This window comes from Engystomops pustulosus, chromosome 5 (genome assembly GCF_040894005.1).
Source record: "Engystomops pustulosus chromosome 5, aEngPut4.maternal, whole genome shotgun sequence".
NCBI lineage: Eukaryota > Metazoa > Chordata > Amphibia > Anura > Leptodactylidae > Engystomops > Engystomops pustulosus.
The window spans coordinates 130605508-130625645 of NC_092415.1; the positions used below are offsets into that span (position 1 = coordinate 130605508).

General features: G+C 43.2%; 1 protein-coding gene across 1 annotated transcript in view; it reads left to right on the top strand.

Moving 5' to 3' along the window:
* ANKRD33B (ankyrin repeat domain 33B) overlaps positions 1 to 20138 on the top strand; it is a 163077-nt gene that overhangs the window by 36725 nt on the left and 106214 nt on the right. The window contains exon 3 of the mRNA XM_072153046.1: positions 4991 to 5120. Coding sequence (XP_072009147.1) covers positions 4991 to 5120 — 130 coding nt within the window. The remainder of the gene's footprint in view (positions 1 to 4990; positions 5121 to 20138) is intronic.

The following is a 20138-nucleotide window of genomic DNA, read 5'->3' on the forward strand; positions in this document are numbered from 1 at the left end:
CTGACCTAACTAGTAGATTCAACAACTAGCTACCTAGCTAGATAGGCAAGCAGCGTTGAAGGATTAGAGTGACTAAAATTTCAAAGACCACAAGCTCCTAGGGAACTTGTGCTTTTGGAAATTTTAAAAGTAACACTGCTAAATCCAAGGCATCTTGTAGTCCAGGGGGGCCTGGATTGAACCTTAGAGCTGCGATAAAACAATCAAATCTCCCCAAAAAGGTTGCAGGGGTCCAAATGTAGGGAAAAATTAGGCAAACTGTTATATACAACACTGTCATTTATCTCACCAATTTCACTTCCATTTCTGGAGAAGAAACGACACAGGGTGGAACAAGTCAGTAAGTAAATCAAAATGTGACATTTGTTGCTTGACGTTTTTTGGCAAATGAGGGGGAGGGGCACCATATGAAAGATTATTACTTACTGCTGCTTGCTGCTGTGGTAAGCTTAGATGGGAAAAACACCAGAGAGGTTCCCTTTCAGTAAAAATCCACACTGAATGAAGAGAAAGTAAGTCAGTCCTCATATTTGAAAAGCTTTACATCCCCCTCTAGCAACAGTCACCTCCAATAAATGTTTTCTGTAAAACAGTACTGGTACCACCTAAACTAATGTCAAAAAAAGGATGAAGCATTAAACAATTCAGTTGAAATTCAGTCTCCATGTGGTCCACATCCTTCCGCTACAACATAACTTCACATAGAAAAAACGCCATAAATAAAAAAGTTATGCACAGGCGGTCCCCGACTTAAGAACACCCGACTTACAGACGACCACTAGTAACAAAGGCTACATGTGAACAGCTGTAACAGTTATAAAACATGTCTGCAAAGAGTTAATGTTAATCCTGGTTCTTATGACAACCTAAAAGCTTTAAAATCCACTTGTCACAGAGACTGAAAAAAATTTGGCTGGGGTTACAATTATAAAATATACAGTTCCGACTTAAATACAAAATCAACTTAGGAACAAACCTACAGAACCTGTCTTGTACGGAACCTGGAGACTGTCTGTATAAGCAAAGAGAGAAGGATGGTTCTTGTCCCTAGAGAAAATATCTAATTATCACTATAACAACTAACCTAGGAGAGCTTGTGAAAAAGCTAACAAAAATAGTCCTCTACCATGTGGCACAGATAAGTATGTCTACTTGAACATGAATGAGGTCAAAATCGGCCATGAAAAACAAATATTCATTTTCATTAACTTGCATCATCCATTTTTCATGGATCATCAAACACTATAGTCAACAAGTGCTTCATGAAAAATGGTTTTGGCTAGGACATGCTCTACTTCTCAGTGGAACAGACAGGTTTAAAAAAAAGGTTGTACACGGCTGATTTTCACCGTCATGTGCTGTTGGCCTAAAACAGTTAACTCACAGGTACAAAATATCTGTACTTTTTTTGTTGTAAAGGGATCAACAATGGAGTGTGGGTACTGGATACTGTCAGGATACTGTAAGTGTAACAGGTGACAATTTTTTGCATGTTATGCTTTGCTGTAGCATTTCAATGGGTTACTATTCTGACTGGGATATAGAGTAGACCTTTACGAAAAAAGTGCATGTGTCAGTTTGATTGTACAATAAAATCCATTAAAAAACAAAACCTGCTAGAAAACAGCAGATCTGTGTTCTTTAACATTTAATTTTTTTAGCTTTTCAATACATTGCACAGAATGCATCATAAGAATCCCTCATTTGGTTCTGTAAACAGAAAAAAAACAGGATGTAAAAAAAAGGAATAGCTAAAAAAAGCTGAAAAAAGCTTGGTTTGGAATGGGTTAATTCTCTTTATTGGTATCAGAGATTAGAGGACTCTGATTAACATGGCAAAAAGTATGATAGGACAATTTAATTATTTATTTTTTTGTTACTGCAAAACACACATGTAAAATATATTTTATTGTGCATGTAGTATTTATACTCCATTTACATTACTTTTTTCAGTTTTGTAATGCATTTCACTGTTGGGAAGTGTAATCAATGATGGACACTAAGCTCATGGATGCAAGCTAAGAAGCTGCCATAAATAGAAAAGCTCTATACCCATCACATTTATAACAAGGATTATGAAAGAGTCTTGCATTTCTTTTTTCTACTAATCCTATTACATAGCCAACAGTTAACCACTTCATGACTAGGGTGTTTTTTTCATATACTTTAAACTTTTTTTAAATGAGCAATGTGGGCCTTTGAGGTATGCTGCTTTTTGAAGGTGAATTTTTTTCCTTGGTTGTTTATCTAACCAAAATAAGTGTTTTTTTTTTTTTTTTTTTTTTAAACATCTAGCAGTTAAAGGAAACCTTCAATGAGGAATCTACTATCAGATTTCTACGGACTGTCTATGCTCTAATCTGTAATTCTAATTCTGCAACCAAATCCAGCTTGTTAAAAAAAACTTTAAAGAACGGTGGCAGCCCCTGAGTCTGATGAGTGCCCCAAGGCTGCCCGATTCAATGGCATGTTAGGTCTTGTTTCCAGGCAGGACCTGTCTATATATAACTGAGCATGTGTCAGCATGCTCAGTCAGTTACATTACACCCTACCGAGCAGAGACGACAGCAGAATCAAAGATAGGGAGCAACTTTTAAAATTATATTTAAAATTGCCACGTTTTCAACAATAAATTCTATGGGGAGGAGGGTGGCTGTATATAATAAATCAGGAGAGGGAGATGTGAGTATTGGGCCAGTTCTTATTAGGGGAGGGGGATATTTGGGCTCTGTAAATGACTAAACCGGTGGTGGTAGGGGTAACTGAATATGGTGCCCAGAATTAAAATGAAGGGTAGGGGGTTGTTATCAAGTAATCTATATGACTGAACTAGGGGTGGATGGATTTTGATGATAGGGCTCATGCATATTATTAAAATAGGGGGAGGGATCTGGATATGGGTACCAAATATTAATTGAACCGAGAGAGCTGATTGAGTACTGTATATATTAAACCAGGCGTGTTGGGAGCTGTTATGGGGTACTGTATATAATTAAACTGAGGTGGCTGCATATGGGAGATGTATATAATTTAATTAGGGGGCTGTATCAAAATCCATTGGTTTGGGGTTTACCAGGGTCGGCTCCAGGCTTAAGTAGGCCCCTGGGCGACAGAACCTCAGTAGTAGGGGTGTAACTCGGAGAGGCTTGCCCCCACAGCAGACTTTAGAATGGGGCCCCCTTCTCCAGGCAGTCTTCTTAACTAAAGGAGGTTGAGGGCACATCTCTTTCCCAGTAATTGGAGACCACATGGTGGAAGTAGACAACAGAAGGCTAGAGATTAGAGATTCTTCGTCCTGCTGTTCCCTCCCCTGACATTTCTTATCTGAATTCCCAACTCATGCACACTCACCAGTCTTTAGTGTGTACAGTTGAATGCCGGGGCCCCTTAACACCGCTATGGCTGCTACCGCTGTAGTTACACCCCTGTTCAGTAGCCCCCTTTGCAGTGAACTCCTGTGGCAGCATTAAAAATTCAGAAACCAAAACCTCCTGGTTCCCTAAAATATTCCCTAGTATCATACCAAAAAGCCCCCTCATGGTTAATTTATATGAAGCCCCTCTCACCCCCTATGGGTGCCTCATGTAGGCCCCCCAGCAGTCCTGGGCCCTGGCACTTGCCCAGGTATGCTCGCCCTGGGTGTTATCCAGGTGATATTATACTTTAGGTGACAGTGTGGAGATGTGCTACACAGAGCTGAAGACATCCGGCAGTGAATACAATAGTCATGGCCAGGAGAAGTAGTAATAAAATCCTCTTCCTGATGGAGCAGATCGTCACCTTACTGACCTACTAGTGTGTGAGACAGTATCAGCATGTGTAGTGTCAGTCATGGTATTCCATTGATCCGGGGGTTCTGTGTCGGGGTGCTGGGTAACATAATGGGGCTCATTTACTTAACTGTCTGTTGGAGTTCACTCAAAGTGGATTGTCCGATGAGAATGCACTCTGCCGCCATTCACTTAGATTGTGCGCTCGATATCCTGCATGTGTCGCTTCCCTGCTCAGGTCCGCCGGGGTTCGCCTTCTTCTTCTTCGTGGTGCATTGTCTTGCGACACTAAGTCCGAATCAGTTGGATCGTCCGACAGCACGCCCCCCAACTTTTTCCACACGGAAGCCAGCGCAGCTGCACCACAATGCCATCACATGAAACACAATGCCAGCGCAGACCCCTGTTACGTACCTGTCACAGCCGTGCAAATCCCAAAAAACATCGGAAAGTCTGATGAAAGTGTGCGCGCGGACCCTCAGTAAATAAGCCCCAATGTTGTCAATGTACTTTAATCAGGCTTTAGATGTTGTTCAAGGATGTTTCTTTTAATTTGTAAATTCGTATAAGAGAGGAACAGGGCTAGGATGTTCAATTTTTGCCTCCATTGTCAAAAAGGCTATAATCAGCCCTTGTTGAGGGGTTTTGTTGTCAGTGTCTGGATGGGATTGGGTAAATCACTGTGGATTTTGGCCCTATGGTTCTGGCCTAAGCTGGTATTGACCAAACAGCACAATGGGGCACATTTACTTACAGATTCCATCTATAATGCTGTGTGCGGCAATTCACTAAGATTGTGTGCCAGAAATCATGAATCTGTTGCTTCTCCGCACTGGTCCGACAGAGTTCACCATCTTTTTTGTAGTGCACCTTTAACATAGGGAGTGTAACACAATTTGAAAGTTAAATACGGCGCCCAGTCCGAATCAGTCGGACCAATCGAAGCCCCCTAATGTGTGTCGCATGGAAGCTAGCGCAGCTGCGCCACAAAAGGGTTGTGTGCGACACAATCTCAGTGCAGACACTTCTTAAATACCTAGGCAAGCCATGGAGAACGTGCACGGTCCAACAAAAGTGCATCGCATGACCCTTAGTAAAAGTGCCCCAATGTGTATGTAGTTCAGCACATGATGCTGCTTGATCTGCTTTAATCTATAAAAAGCTGTTGTTGTTTGTGAATATTGCTGAATTGTCTAACATTGTTCTCACTCTTTTTACAGACTGGACTTCTTGTTGCATGTTATCAAGGTTATGTGGATATTGTAATAGCTCTTTCACAATGTCCTCATGTTGAGGTAAACTGGCAAGACAATGAAGGAAATACTGCTCTCATTACAGCTGCACAAGCAGGTGATTATTATTATTTTATTTCTAATTTTTCATTCTTAATACGAACATGTATCCTAGTTGAATATCGGTTTTGTATCCAAGAGGAGGGGTTTTCTAAATGACACCAATGGTTGTCACCCTGTGACCACTATACAGGGATCTATCTAGACGTCAAGTTGTCCTTTTACACCATTTAGTCAGAGTGGAAGTCAGAAACCTAGTGAACATAGCAATAAAGAACGTAATTGCCTATTTTTTTTTATTATGCTGCGACCCAGAGATAGGTGTGGTTTGGTGGTGCCCATTTTACTAAAATAATATTCGGCTGCACACTTGCACAGAATTCCTGCATGGTCTTCTTCTTTACTGACATACTCCAAATTGATAGAAAAAGGGAAGCTCTGGCATGCCCTAGTCCACTCCTACTGGACCCAATGAAACATACCAGATATTGAACCATTGTAAAACATTTTTCCCTCTAGTATCCAAACACTCCCCTATGATTTCCTTCTTATATAATCCTAGCTTACCCTCTTGCCATACAGGAGCTATGTCTAGACCTTGGCACACCTCTGGCCTGCCCCGCTCTGCTGATATGGTGGACCTGAACTACAATGTTGGGTCCATATGGAATTTAGTAGGTTTGGCAACCAGGGACCTGTAGACCAAAAAAGTGCTGCTGTTCAAGATCTGGGTCTGTGTTCGGGAAAAAGTGGCAAGACATAAAAAATGCGTTCAGCCTTGAGGTTATTCAAAAGGTCAGTAGTGTCCTGGATGTAGCTAGGAGTATTTCTGATCAGGGGTTTTGGAGATTTTACACCCAACCTGAGATGCTCAAGGTGCTAATGGCAGAAATAATAGGCCTTCCGGAATTTCCATCTTTGTGGATCTTGGGGAGCATATAGAAACAGCCAATAGATTATCTACGGTTTTAACCACGGTCGTCCACAATGACGAGGCAGGATTTATGCCTAATATGTCAACAGAGGTAAAATTTATAACGTTTATTTCATACAGGCTTCCCGTGACCACTTGCCGGCATTGTGTGCGGTGTGTTCCCATTTTCAGCGATCACACCCTTCTGCTGCTCACCTATCTGCACTGCAGGGGAACTTTGGCCTGCCCACCCACCCGCCAGCTCATGTGTGATGTACCAACTTGGTGTAATTACAATTTAAATAACCCAAAAAGGGTGTCTTCTCCAATTTCCACATATACCCCACTTATTGCTTGCTCAGTAAACAGCATACACCTCTCAAGGTTGATTGCACTCCTTGCAATATCTTTATTTATATCTCCAACATGAGCTTCCAACTGAAAAAAATGTGCTCATCTGTTGCAACGGTATTCACCCTGGAATGTCTGCGACAGCAGTGAATACACAACTCTGCTTTTAGAACTCCATCTATATCACAACCCACTTAGAATCACAAGCAAAATAAGCAAGCTCCCAAGTGAGTTGCTATTCCGGTTCTCACCTGTGCACACTAATCCCTCCTCCTCATTAGCTGACCAGGCAAAGGAAGAAAAAAAAAACAATTTATTTTGTGTCACTGGGATCTAACTTTTAAGGATGTAGCCAGTTAGTACGTTAAGGCCCTTTTTTAAAATCTTCCAGTGGTAATAACTTTTCAACACTTTAACATAATCATGTGTTTTCTCATTAGACGTAGTTTATGTTAGTATTATAATTTCGCTAATCAGTTGGTTTTTTGGGGGGTAAAAGTTCAGTAATTTAGAAAAAAATGTAAAAGTTTTAAATGTTCTACTTTTTAGACAAAAAGTCATACCACAATTTCTTTTTGTAGATGCCTATTTCCATTTGTCTTCTTTCTATTTCCATCATTTGTTTTATGCTCCTTTTTTTTTTTTAAGGATGTTAGAATTTCTCAGATTTTCAAGAAATTTGAAAAAAGCATTTAGTGACCAATTTTGTATGGAAGTGCCCTATAAAGGCTTATGTACTGTAAACCCCCACCACCACAAGTAACACCATTTTATGAACTTAACATCTCAAACTATTCAAAATTTGGAGGTCTGTTAATGCTTTAATTCTTTCTCAGGAATCAAACAAAAATGGATTGAAAACTTTTACATTTCAGTTTTTGTATAAGAATATTAGCCCAATAATGTACACATTTAGAAGGTATTAAAGGTAAATACACATCCTCAAATTTTTGGCCAGTTTCTTCCGAGTACGGAAATACCAGACATGCGGATGTCAACTGTTGTTTCGCTGCAGAGTGATACCCTAACAGAGTTAGTGCATTTAGGTTTTTGGCAGGCCGATTTGGCTACAAATGTTTTGTGGTGCCACAATGTACTTGAAGAGACCCTAAAGTACAAGTACAATAGAAAACCCCTTAGCATGACAACATTTTGGAAACTTCACCCCTCAATGCATTTATCTAGGGTTGTAGTGATCATTTTAACCCCCAAGATGCTGGCCAATTTTTTTTAAAACAATAATGTTCGCGGAGACATAGCATATATTAGTAGAACTTGTACCCGTCGCCCAAAATTTTTATATATTTAACCGCTTAAGTCCTGCTGTAATAGCAACATACCATCAATAGAAAACCCCTTAGCATGACAACATTTTGGAAACTTCACCCCTCAATGCATTTATCTAGGGTTGTAGTGAGCATTTTAACCCCCAAGATGCTGGCCAATTTTTTTTAAAACAATAATGTTCGCGTAGACATAGCATATATTAGTAGAACTTGTACCCATCGCCCAAAATTTTTATATATTTAACCGCTTAAGTCCTGCTGTAATAGCAACATACCATCACAGCTTATCAAAACTGAAAAAGAACAAGAACATACGACCACGGAACATACAGACTCTGTACATGTTGAAGAAACAATACATTGCTTTATTACATTATTACAAGCTTACATTTCCAACTTAGAAACTCAGGTATCTGCTAGCTCTTGAGGGTGGCTCAGACTAACTTTATAGTAGCACAAGAACAACCATTTTTCTCAACTTAAGTAGAACGTTGTAGCCCTCTCAAGTACACAATTATTGTTTATTCTGCTTCTGAGTTCTGCAAACACTGGGATTTTGGTAAATTTACACTGTTTGGCAATAAGTGTAAGTGCTGTAGTGGAAGCATGAAATAATATTATCCTATCTCCAAAGGCAAAATCTTCTAAACCTATACCTAGCAACTCCAATCCCGGTGTAAGATGCACTGGAGTTTGCAATATTGATTGTAGCAGGGAATCCATTTGTGACCAGAAGCCTGCTAACCGTGGGCACTCCCAAAAGATGTGAGCTATAGACCCTTTCTGCTCTTGCATCTCCAGCATTTATTTGGGACATAAGAAACATGTACACAAATTAAATTGTTTGCATAGACATTGCATCAAGCTCTCACTTCTTTCAACAGGAAAAACGTTTTATTTATACAAAACTTTCATACAAAAACTTTACCATGCAATAAGCATAAGGGGCATAAATCTTATTGTACTCATCTTAGTCCATAAGTCCATTGATCCAATGGTCCGTTAGTTCCACGGAAAATGTCCATAAGCCAAACCAAACACATTCACGGGTTGTTCACCGAGGGCTCCGCATACTGTGACTTTTCGGAGACCACGCCTCCTTCCTCAGACATGCGTGATCGAAGCACAGGTAAGATTATATTGAAACTTTTCATGACATCATTTAACAAACTCACATACTCATAAAATCTTCACTTCCCTACCTAAATACTCTTACATAATGACCAAATCCCGACATTACAAAAATTACATTGCTCATTAAGACCGTGGGACTGCAGCGCTTCCATCATGTCAATCCAGAATACCTCGCGTTGTAACAACTTCTGTTTGACGCAATTCACATCTGTTCTAATACCAACCATCTAAGATCATACACTTTATGACCCTTTTCTTTAAAGTGTTTAGCAAGCCCTGTTTCATGTCTATCGCATTTATTTTTCTCCTCTTTTTTTGGACCATGTTCACTGTCTTTTGTTTGTAAGTATTGTTTGATGGTAGATTTATGCTCATCTAGTCATATTTTTATACTACGAGAGGTTTTCCCAATATATATCATTACATAGGGCATTGTAACATTGTAACCTGGAGAGTGGAGACTAGCGGAAGTATCCGTTTGTCTGACCACCAGGGGACAAGCACAAAAAACAAAAGGCACAACACTCGTGTGATATTGTATGGATAAAGACAAATAAACGAGATGTTTATGATTGAACTCTCACCTGGTCTCAGGTAAGTGTCAGCCTTAAAACATATAATGACAGCCTATCCGCCCAATATCCTTGTCTTGAGCGGATCCAGGAATCCACGCAAACCGAGGTAGATACTGTAGATACCCGTGTAGCAAATAGATGATGGTGGACCGGCGCTCAAACTTCTTAATAAACTGTTGAAGCCTTGTAAATGTGATTTTGCTTTATTGATGCGACACGTTTCAGCTCCGACATGTAGCTTTCATCGGGCATAGTAAGAACATAGGCTAGCATTCCATATAAGAACACAATAAAGCGTCCGGATAACCGGGAACTATGGCCACGTCACGTAGGGTAACGGGAGGTCATAGTTCAAATGAATGGTGCTCAAAACAAAATGTCATGAGACCAAGAACAAAAGATAAAAGATACATAGTAACACTTAAAATCAAGTATATGGATAATAGCTTATTTTGTGAGGAGATATTAAAAGTTATACTAAATGATAAAATTATGCAATATTTAACTTTAGGGACTTATAAAATACACAGTATCAAAAACAGTAGTCCACTGCTGGAAATCTATTCTTACACCGTGAAATAAGAAATAAGCTGGAGAGGTAGGAGAAAATACTGATCGGAAGTGTGCAGGAACTTACTGCATTTTAGATTGATTCTATAGCTTCATTTAAACCATTAGGGGTTAGTGTGCTTAATTTGTAGATCCAATAGGACTCCCTACGATTGAGAGTCCCTCGTCGATGTAATGTTTCCTGGGCTATTTGCTCAATGGGGGTGACCTTAAAAACATCATAGGTCCCCCAATGTTCAAGCGTTAAATCTTTCAAAAGGCTTGTTTTAAAAAAACAGTCTTGGTTTTAAAGCGATGACCATTCATTCTCATCTTTAAAGATTGTAGCGTGCGACCTACATATTGTTTGCCACAAACAGAATCCACCATATAGATGACAAAATTGGAGGAGCAAGATAATCTATTTTTGATCTTAAAAGTGTCTCCTGTATGTCTCGATGTGAAGGTTTTTGTTCTATCAATGATTATCCCGCAACAGAGGCATAGTGTGTGGTTGCATCTCATGACCCCCATCATATTCTTAATCGTAGTCGATTTTCTAAATGTTATAGCGGGTTGGTTTAGGAGTAAGTCATATAGCAAAGGGTCCTTCAGTTGGATATTCCAATGTTTGGCCAAAATGGCTCTAATTTTGGTGTTCCTTTTATCAAAGGTGGTTATGAAATTAAGTGACCTTTTTGAGGAGTGAAGGATTTTTGGGGATTGTTTAGTGGATTTTATTAATTTTTCAATCACAGCGAAGAGGTACATACAGTTGCTCATCATGCCAACATTGCATGGGTATCATCAAGGGTAGTGTGGTAAATAGAGATGAGCGAACATACTCGTCCGAGCTTGATGCTCGTTCGAGCATTAGCGTACTCGAATACTTCGCCCGCTCGAGAAAATGGCATCTCCCGCTGTTTTGCTTTTTGGCGGCCAGAAACAGAGCCAATCACAAGCCAGGAGACTCTGCACTCCACCCAGCATGACGTGGTACCCTTACACGTCGATAGCAGTGGTTGGCTGGCCAGATCAGGTGACCCTGGAATAGACTAGCCCCTGCCTGCGTGCTCGGATCATTCTGTGTCTGGATGCCGCTAGGGAGAGAGCTGCTGCTGGTCAGGGAAAGCGTTAGGCTGTTCTATTAGAATAGTGTTAGGCAGGAGTGATTCTACAAGAACCCAACAGCCCTTCTTAGGGCTACCATAACGTTATACATTTTTTTTTTTTATTTGCAGCTAGTACCATATTGTGAGGAATTTGCAGGGGGACTTGCTACCGTTGTGTTTAGCTCTTAGTGACACACATATCCACCTCAAACACCAAAGTGGGACAATTTATTAGGGGTTTGATTTCAATTAGGCACAGTCTGCCAGTTTCTTTTTATTTTACGTTTATTTTTTCATAACTCAGCGTCATCTCATCTGGCATAGCAGTGTGCTTTCATACTTGGCTAGAAAATAGCCATAGGAGAATCCAAACGGCTTACTTAGGCCTACAATAGCGTTATATATATTTTATTTCTGGTTGATCTGCTGGTGGCTGTCCTTGCTGTAGTGCATCTACTACCATATTGTGAGGAATTTGTAGTGAGACTTGCGACCGTTGTGTTTAGCGCTTAGTGACGCACATATCCATCGCAAAGACCGAAGTGGGACAATTTATTAGGGGTTGGATTTCAATTAGGCACAGTCTGCCAGTTTCTTTTTATTTTACGTTTATTTTTTCATAACTCAGCGTCATCTCATCTGGCATAGCAGTGTGCTTTCATACTTGGCTAGAAAATAGACATAGCAATAGGATAGCATCGTTTGGTTTTAAAAACTAAAAAACACAAAAAAAAAAAAAAACACAAAAAAACACAAAAAAAAGTAAAAAAAAAATTAAAGTTATAACTTTCATTTTCAAAATGTTTAACCCGAGGGCTAGGGGTAGAGGACGAGGGCGGGGACGTGGGAGTCCAACTACTGCAGGGGTCAGAGGCCGTCGTCCTGGGCGGGGTGAGACACCACCTGCTGATGAGGGAGCAGGGGAACGCCGCAGAGCTACACTACCTAGGTTCATGTCTGAAGTTACTGGGACTCGTGGTAGAGCACTGTTGAGGCCAGAACAGTGCAAACAGGTGATGTCGTGGATTGCCGACAATGCTTCGAGCAATTTGTCCACCAGTCAGTCTTCCACGCAGTCCACCCATGTCACCGAAATCGGCACTCCTCCAGCTCCTGCACCTCAGCCTCCTCCCCCCCAGTCTGCCCCCTCCCAGGAAAATTTGGCATTTGAACCGGCATACTCTGAGGAACTGTTTTCTGGACCCTTCCCACAGTCACAAACCACTTGTCCGGTTGCTGCTGAGCAATTTTCCGATGCCCAGGTTTTCCACCAGTCGCAGTCTGTGGGTGATGATGACCTTCTTGACGTAGTGGAAGAAGTGTGTAAAGAGGCGTCCGACGATGAGGAGACACGGTTGTCAGACAGTGGTGAAGTTGTTGTCAGGGCAGGAAGTCCGAGGGGGGAGCAGACTGAGGGATCGGAGGATGATGAGGTGACAGACCCAAGCTGGGTTGAGAGGCCGGGTGAGCACAGTGCTTCTGAGACGGAGGAGAGTCCTCGACCAGAACAGGTTGGAAGAGGCAGTGGTGGGGCCAGACGGAGAGGCAGGGCCAGAGCAGGTGCATCAGCGCCAAATGTGTCACGTAGTGAAGCTCCCGTGGCGAGGGCTAGATTTTCAGAAGTCTGGAGGTTCTTTAAGGAAACACCGGATGACCGACGGACTGTGGTGTGCAACCTTTGCCAAACCAGGATCAGCAGGGGTTCCACCACTACTAGCTTAACTACCACCAGTATGCGCAGGCATATGAATGCTAAACACCCCACTCAGTGGCACCAAGCCCGTTCACCTCCGGCCGTGCACACCACTGCTCCTTCCCCTGTGTCAGCTGATAGTCAGCCCCCTGCCCAGGACCCTGGCACAAAAACCCCATCGTCGCCTCCACGATCCTCCACAGCATCCACCAGCGTTCAGCTCTCCATACCCCAGACGCTGGAGCGGAAAAGGAAATATAGTGCAACCCACCCGCACGCCCAAGCCCTTAATGTCCACATCTCCAGATTGCTTAGCCTGGAGATGCTGCCCTATAGGCTAGTAGAGACCGAGGCCTTTCGCAACCTCATGGCGGCGGCCGCCCCTCGGTATTCGGTCCCCAGCCGCCACTACTTTTCCCGATGTGCCGTCCCAGCCCTGCACCAGCACGTGTCAGACAACATCATCCGTGCCCTGACCAACGCCGTTTCTGACAAGGTCCACCTGACCACGGACACGTGGACGAGTGCTGCCGGGCAGGGCCACTATATATCGCTGACGGCACATTGGGTTAACTTGGTGGAGGCTGGGACCGAGTCTGACCCTGCGGCTGGTCATATACTGCGGGGCCTACCTCGGTCCAGGTCTTTCAGGCCTACTATGCCTCCTCCTCCTCCCACCCCTCCTCCACCTCCTCCTCCGAACTACCATCCGTGGGCATGGCGCCATCAGTCGCTAGCTCTAGGCACAGCAGCAGTGCCGTCGCTAAGCGACAGCAGGCGGTGCTCAAACTGCTGAGCCTAGGCGATAAAAGGCACACCGCCCAAGAACTATTACAGGGCATCATGGCGCAGACTGATCTGTGGCTGGCACCGCTGAACCTGAAGCCAGGCATGGTTGTGTTTGACAACGGCCGTAACCTGGTGGCGGCTCTGCAACTCGGCAGACTGACACATGTGCCATGCCTGGCCCATGTGTTAAATCTGATAGTTCACCGTTTCCTCAAGACATACCCCAATCTGTCTGATTTGCTCACGAAGGTGCGCCGCATCTGTGCGCATTTCAGGAAGTCCAGCACAGATGCTGCCACTCTCAGGGCAGCGCAGCGCCGCCTCCAACTGCCCGCTCACCGACTGTTGTGCGACGTGCCCACGAGGTGGAATTCAACATTAACCATGTTATCCAGAGTTTACCAGCAGCGCAGAGCGATTGTAGACTGCTAGATGTCAACTTCCACCAGAACTGGTAGTCAGGTCAGTCAGCTTCCTCAAGTCTACAATGAGGAGTGGACGTGGATGTCTGATATCTGTCAGGTGCTGAGTAACTTCGAGGAGTCAACACAGATGGTCAGTGGCGATGCCGCCATCATCAGCCTCACCATCCCGCTGCTTGGCCTGTTGAAAAACTCTCTGATCAGCATGAAGTCGGAAGCTTTGCGCTCCTCACAAGAGACGGGGGAAGAAGATTCCCTTGTTGATAGCCAAAGCACCCTCAGGTCTGTTTCTCAGCGCATATCGGAGGAGGTGGAGGAGGATGAGGAGGAAGAGGAGGAGAATGTTGGCGAGACACAAGAGGGGACCATTGTTCAGTCCTTCACTGTTCAGCGTGGCAGAAGAAGAGGAGTTGGAGGAGTTGGAGGAGGAGGAAATGGACAGTCAGGCCAGTGAGGGGAGTGAATTCTTGCGCGTTGGTACTCTGGCGCATATGGCAGATTTCATGCTAGGCTGCCTATCCCGTGACCCTCGCGTTCAAAGAATTTATTCCAGCACCGATTACTGGGTATTCACTCTCCTGGACCCACGGTACAAGCAAAATCTTTCCACTCTCATCCCTGGAGAGGAAAGGAGTGTGAGAATGCATGAATACCAGCAGGCCCTGGTGCACAAGCTGAAACAGTATTTCCCATCTGACAGCGCTAGCGGCAGAGTGCGTAGTTCTGCAGGACAAGTAGCGAGGGAGAGTAGGCGAGCAGGCAGCTTGTCCAGCACTGGCAAGGGTACGCTTTACAAGGCTTTTGCCAGCTTTATGTCACCCCAGCAAGACACTGTCACCTGTCCCCAGTCTCGGCAGAGTAGGGCTGATCTTTACAGAAAGATGGTGAGGGAGTACGTAGCTGACCATACCATCATCCTAAATGATCACACAGCTCCCTACAACTACTGGGTTTCAAAGCTGGACATGTGGCACGAACTGGCGCTGTACGCCTTGGAGGTTCTTGCCTGCCCTGCCGCTAGCGTGTTGTCCGAGCGGGTTTTCAGTGCAGCTGGTGGCATCATCACCGATAAGCGTACACGCCTGGCGACTGACAGCGCTGACAGGCTGACGCTTATTAAGATGAATAAAGCCTGGATTTCTCATAATTTCCAATCTCCACCAGGTGAAGGAAGCTCAACCTGAATAATTTATGCACTTCTCCTCCTCATTTTCCTTCTTCTCCTCCTCTTTGTACACTAAAGCAGAGGAAACTGGCTATTTTTTGACAGGGCCCACTGGCTCTAGCTATAGTACTTTATGCATTTAATTTTTCTGGAGGGCCACCTACCAGGTCCTCTGTTTTAAACAATTTTTGGGAGTGCCACATACAGGCACTCAATCTATTCAATTTTTCTGGAGGGTCACCTACCTGCTCCTCTGGTTTGAAAACTTTTTTGGACTGCCACATACAGGCACTCAATCTATTTCATTTTTCTGGAGGGCCACCTACCTGCTCCTCTGGTTTGAAAACTTTTTTGGACTGCCACATACAGGCACTCAATCTATTTCATTTTTCTGGAGGGCCACCTACCTGCTCCTCTGGTTTGAAAACTTTTTTGGACTGCCACATACAGGCACTCAATCTATTCAATTTTTCTGGAGGGCCACCTACCTGCTCCTCTGGTTTGAAAACTTTTTTGGACTGCCACATACAGGCACTCAATCTATTTCATTTTTCTGGAGGGCCACGTACCTGCTCCTCTGGTTTGAAAACTTTTTTGGACTGCCACATACAGGCACAATCCAAATTAAATTGTCTCCATAGCAGCCTCCACACGTTGTCTCCATTGCTACCTCCAAAAGTCGTCCATATAGCTGCCTCCATACATTGTCCCCTTATCAAACGAGGTGTGTCAGGCAGAAATTTGGGTTGTTTTCATGGATTCCACATCAAAGTTGTTAACTTTGTCACCACCCTGCTGTGTTATCCACAAAATATACTGGCAAACTTTAATGATTAACCGATATTATTTCAGCGCTTCTTGCGCATCTGTTGATTACACTGCTGTGTAATCCACAAAATATACTGCCAAACTTTTACCATTTACGGATATTATTTCAGCGCTTCTTGCGCATCTGTTTACATTCCCCTCACCCGCCATATCCCAAACTTATAAGAACGCTACTACACTTAACTTGGTGGAGGCTGGGACCGAGTCTGACCCTGGGGCTGGTCATATACTGCCGACGCCGAGGATTGCGGGGCCTACCTCGGTCCAGGTCTCAAAGGCCTACTATACCTCCTACTCCTCCCACCCCTCCTCCACCTCCTCCTCCTCCGAATTACCATCCGTGGGCATGGCGCCATCAGTCGGTAGCTCTAGGCACAGCAGCAGTGCCGTCGCTAAGCGACAGCAGGCGGTGCTCAAACTGCTGAGCCTAGGCGATAAAAGGCACACCGCCCAAGAGCTATTACAGGGCATTCCACATCAAACTTGTTAACTTTGTCGCCACCCTGCTGTGTAATCCACAAAATATACTGGCAAACTTTTATCATTTACCAATATTATTTCAGTGCTTCTTGCGCATCTGTTTACATTCCCCTAACCCGCCATATCCCAAACTTATAAGAACGCTACTACACTTGATCTTATACAAAAGGTTCTTAGAAGTGCTGTTTGGGGAGTAGCCTAGAGACAGGGGCTTGGATTGGCGAAAGCTCGCCTGGCAGCGGAGCGCCAGCTCCATCCCAAGATCCAACTAACATAGTTTTAACTACAGCACCTTTAATCTACTACTAGTTCACTGCCTCCATACATGGTCCCCTTATCAAACGAGCTGTGTCAGGCAGAATTTTGGGTTGTTTTCATGGCTTCCACATCAAACTTGTTAACTTTGTCGCCACCCTGCTGTGTAATCCACAAAATATACTGGCAAACTTTTATCATTTACCGATATTATTTGAGCGCTTCTTGCTCACCTCCTTTGGTTCCTCTCTGCCACCCATTGGTTTTAAGCCTGAGTCCATTTGGGGTATGTTGCCAAGACACTCTCTAGCCTGCCGCTGCTGCCGCTGCCTCTGCATGCCGTCCCCTATAGTGTCAGGGTCAATTATTGGATGTTTTAGATGCTATCTAGCTTCATTCTGTCACTCTGTCATGGCCATGCTGTTGCCCATAATTTTGGCATAATGGTGCGTTTAAGCAGCCTCAGAGGCATCCATGCATGCTGCCCCTGCTGTTTCCTGTCCATTTCCGTGGTGTTTCCATCCTTTTCTGAGGTTTCCAGGTGTTTGGCCAAGCTTCCCTGTGCAGAGCCTTGGTCCCCTTGAAAAATGCTTGAGTCTCCCATTGACCTCAATGGCGCTCGTTATTCGAGACGAGCACTCGAGCATCGGGAAAAGTTTGTCTCGAATAACGAGTACCCGAGCATTTTAGTGCTCGCTCATCTCTAGTGGTAAGCCATCCAAGAAGAGCTTATGAAATTCAAATAAATGTTTTTTTACTTGCAATAGCCAGAATGTTATTTATATGTTGAAATGCCCCTGTGGAATGGTATATATTGGGAAAACCTCCAGTAGTATAAAAATACATCTAAATAAGCATAAATCTACCATTAAACAATATTTACAAACAAGAGACAGTTGTGAACAGGGTCCAAAAAAAGAGGAGAAAAATAAATGCGATAGACATGAAACAGTGGTTGCTAAAGACTTTAAAGAAAAGGGTCATAAAGTGTATCATCTTAGATGGTTGGTATTAGGACAGGTGTCCAGTAAAGATGTGAATTGGGTCAAACAGAAGTTGTTACAATGCGAGGTATTCTGGATTGACAAGATGGAAGCACTGCAGCCACACGGTCTTAATGAGCAATGTAATTTTAATGTATTTTTGTAATGTCAGTATTTGGTCGTTATGGTGAAATGATGTCATGAAAAGTTTCAATATAATCTTACCTGTGCTTCGATCACGCATGTCTGAAGAAGGAGGCGTGGCCTCCGAAAAGTCACAGTATGCGGAGCCCTCGGTGAACAATCCGTGAGTGTGTTTGGTTTGGCTTATGAACATTTTCCGTGGAACTAACGGACCATTGGATCAATGGACTTATGGACTAAGATGAGTACAATAAGATTTATGCCACTTATGCTTATTGCATGCTAAAGTTTTTGTATAAAAGTTTTGTATAAATAAATAGTTTTTTCTGCTGAAAGAAGTGGCAGGAAGTAGTCAGTGGTAAAAAATTGTAGTCAGCAGTAAAAATTGATTTTTCGGACTGTGGATTTACAAGGGTACAAGAGTGAGAGGTTACTCACTCTTGTACCCTAACAAACAGTTTGCTATACCTAATGAAACACGTACATATTCACTTGATGTACAACTTTTCCCCCGCCTCTTCTTCTATAACTCACTAGCCAATTTATTTGGGTTGAAGAATGCTATTTCAAAAACACTTTTAGGAGCTAGACACTCCTTTGGTATGTTAGTTATAAGATGTCTAACTCTTAGGTATTTATAGAAGTCCCAGGGAGGGATATTAAATATATTATTAATTACTTCAAATGAAAAGAGGTGTGATTTATCCCAGATGTCTGCCACTCTACTGATACTTTGCTGGATCCAGTTTCTAACATCATAGACTGGGATAAAATATGGCATATGGCAAATATAAGTGACATGGTCCCATATGCGCAGAGAAAATAGATTTAGAGCTGTTCCCAATGTCTTTCACACCTTTATGTTGGCAATCATAGGCTTTAGTGAGACAGCTTTGGTTGGAACCTTAAAGGCTAGAGCCCACAATTGTGCACATAGAGGAGAACTGACCGAAGTTTCATTTTCAATTTGTACCCAGTACTTATTGGCCGTCAACGTTAGGCATTGTCTGGCTTGCTCCAATATAGCAGCCTTGTTATAGCTATCTAGCCTCCGTAGCCCTGAACCACCTTTACCATATTGTAAATACATTGGGGAACATTTACTAAGGGTCAGCACACCACATTTCCGTAGGGTTTCCCGATTATATCTGATTTGCGCCGCATTTAAAGGAAGTCTACCACCAGGATGAAGATTGCAAACCAAGCACACTGGCATGCTGGTGAGTGCCCCCCTCTGGCAAAAGCTGCTCTTCTTGTAGCTTCATATGCCCTTGTTTTTAAGAAAAAGAGGTTTTAAAAACTATGCAGATGAGCCTTCAGGGCTCTAGGCTGCGTTGACATCTATAGAGTCTGGAGCCCCTGAGGTCCATTTGCATAATTTGTGAAACCTTTTTATTGTAAAACCAAAGTCCTAAGAAGCTAAAAGAAAAGCAGAACCTGCCAGGGGGGCACTCACCAGTATGTTAGTGTGCTTTATAATTCTTTATCCGGGTGGTAGATTTCCTTTAACAGGGGAATTTGGCGCACGCAATCAGCCGTGGCCGTCAGACAACCCAACTGATTCGGACTAAGCACGGGATTAAAAATTCAAATTGTGTCGCAAGACATGCACTTACATACACTGGGAAGAAGAAGGTTAACTACGGTGGACCTCAGCAGGGAAGCGTCACATGCAGGATATCGGGCACACAATCTTACTGAATCGCGCCGGACTGCATCTTCATCGGACAACGCATCTTGGGGATCACGACAGGACCGGGTAAGTAAATGTGCCCCAATATTTTAGCTGCCATCCTTTGGTACTTATTAAGCCAAATGAATCTATTTACCCTTGATTGCATCTTCTTAAGGTATTTTTGTGAAACCACAATTGGCACATTACGGAAAATGTACATTAGTTTGGGAAGAATCATCATCTAAAAAGCTGCAAATCTGCCTATCCATGCTATGTTTATCTTTGAGAGGTCTTTTAGGTCAGAATCCAATTGGTTAATTAAGGGAATGTAGTTCGCTTGGAATAGATTATTTGATGGGGAAGTTAGCTTTATAGCTAAGTACTGGATATGTCCCTCTGCCCATTTAAAGGGAAATGCCTCTTTTAAGTATCTTGATGTTTCTTTGGATAGATTCATATCTAATACCAGAGACTTCCCAGCATTAAGTTTATAATAAGATATTTTACTGCATTGGTTGAGTGCAATACTAACCACGGCCAACTATTTTTTGGGTTTAGCAATTTTCACATCATCTGCGAAAAGCCCAATTTTATGGGAAGTCCTACCCAGCCTTATACCGGAGATTGCCCTAGAGGCCCTTATTACTGCTGCTAGGGGTTCCATAAGGGGTCCCGTTTGTAATATTAAATGGCGTTCAGAAGTATCCTTCCGCCATCATGTA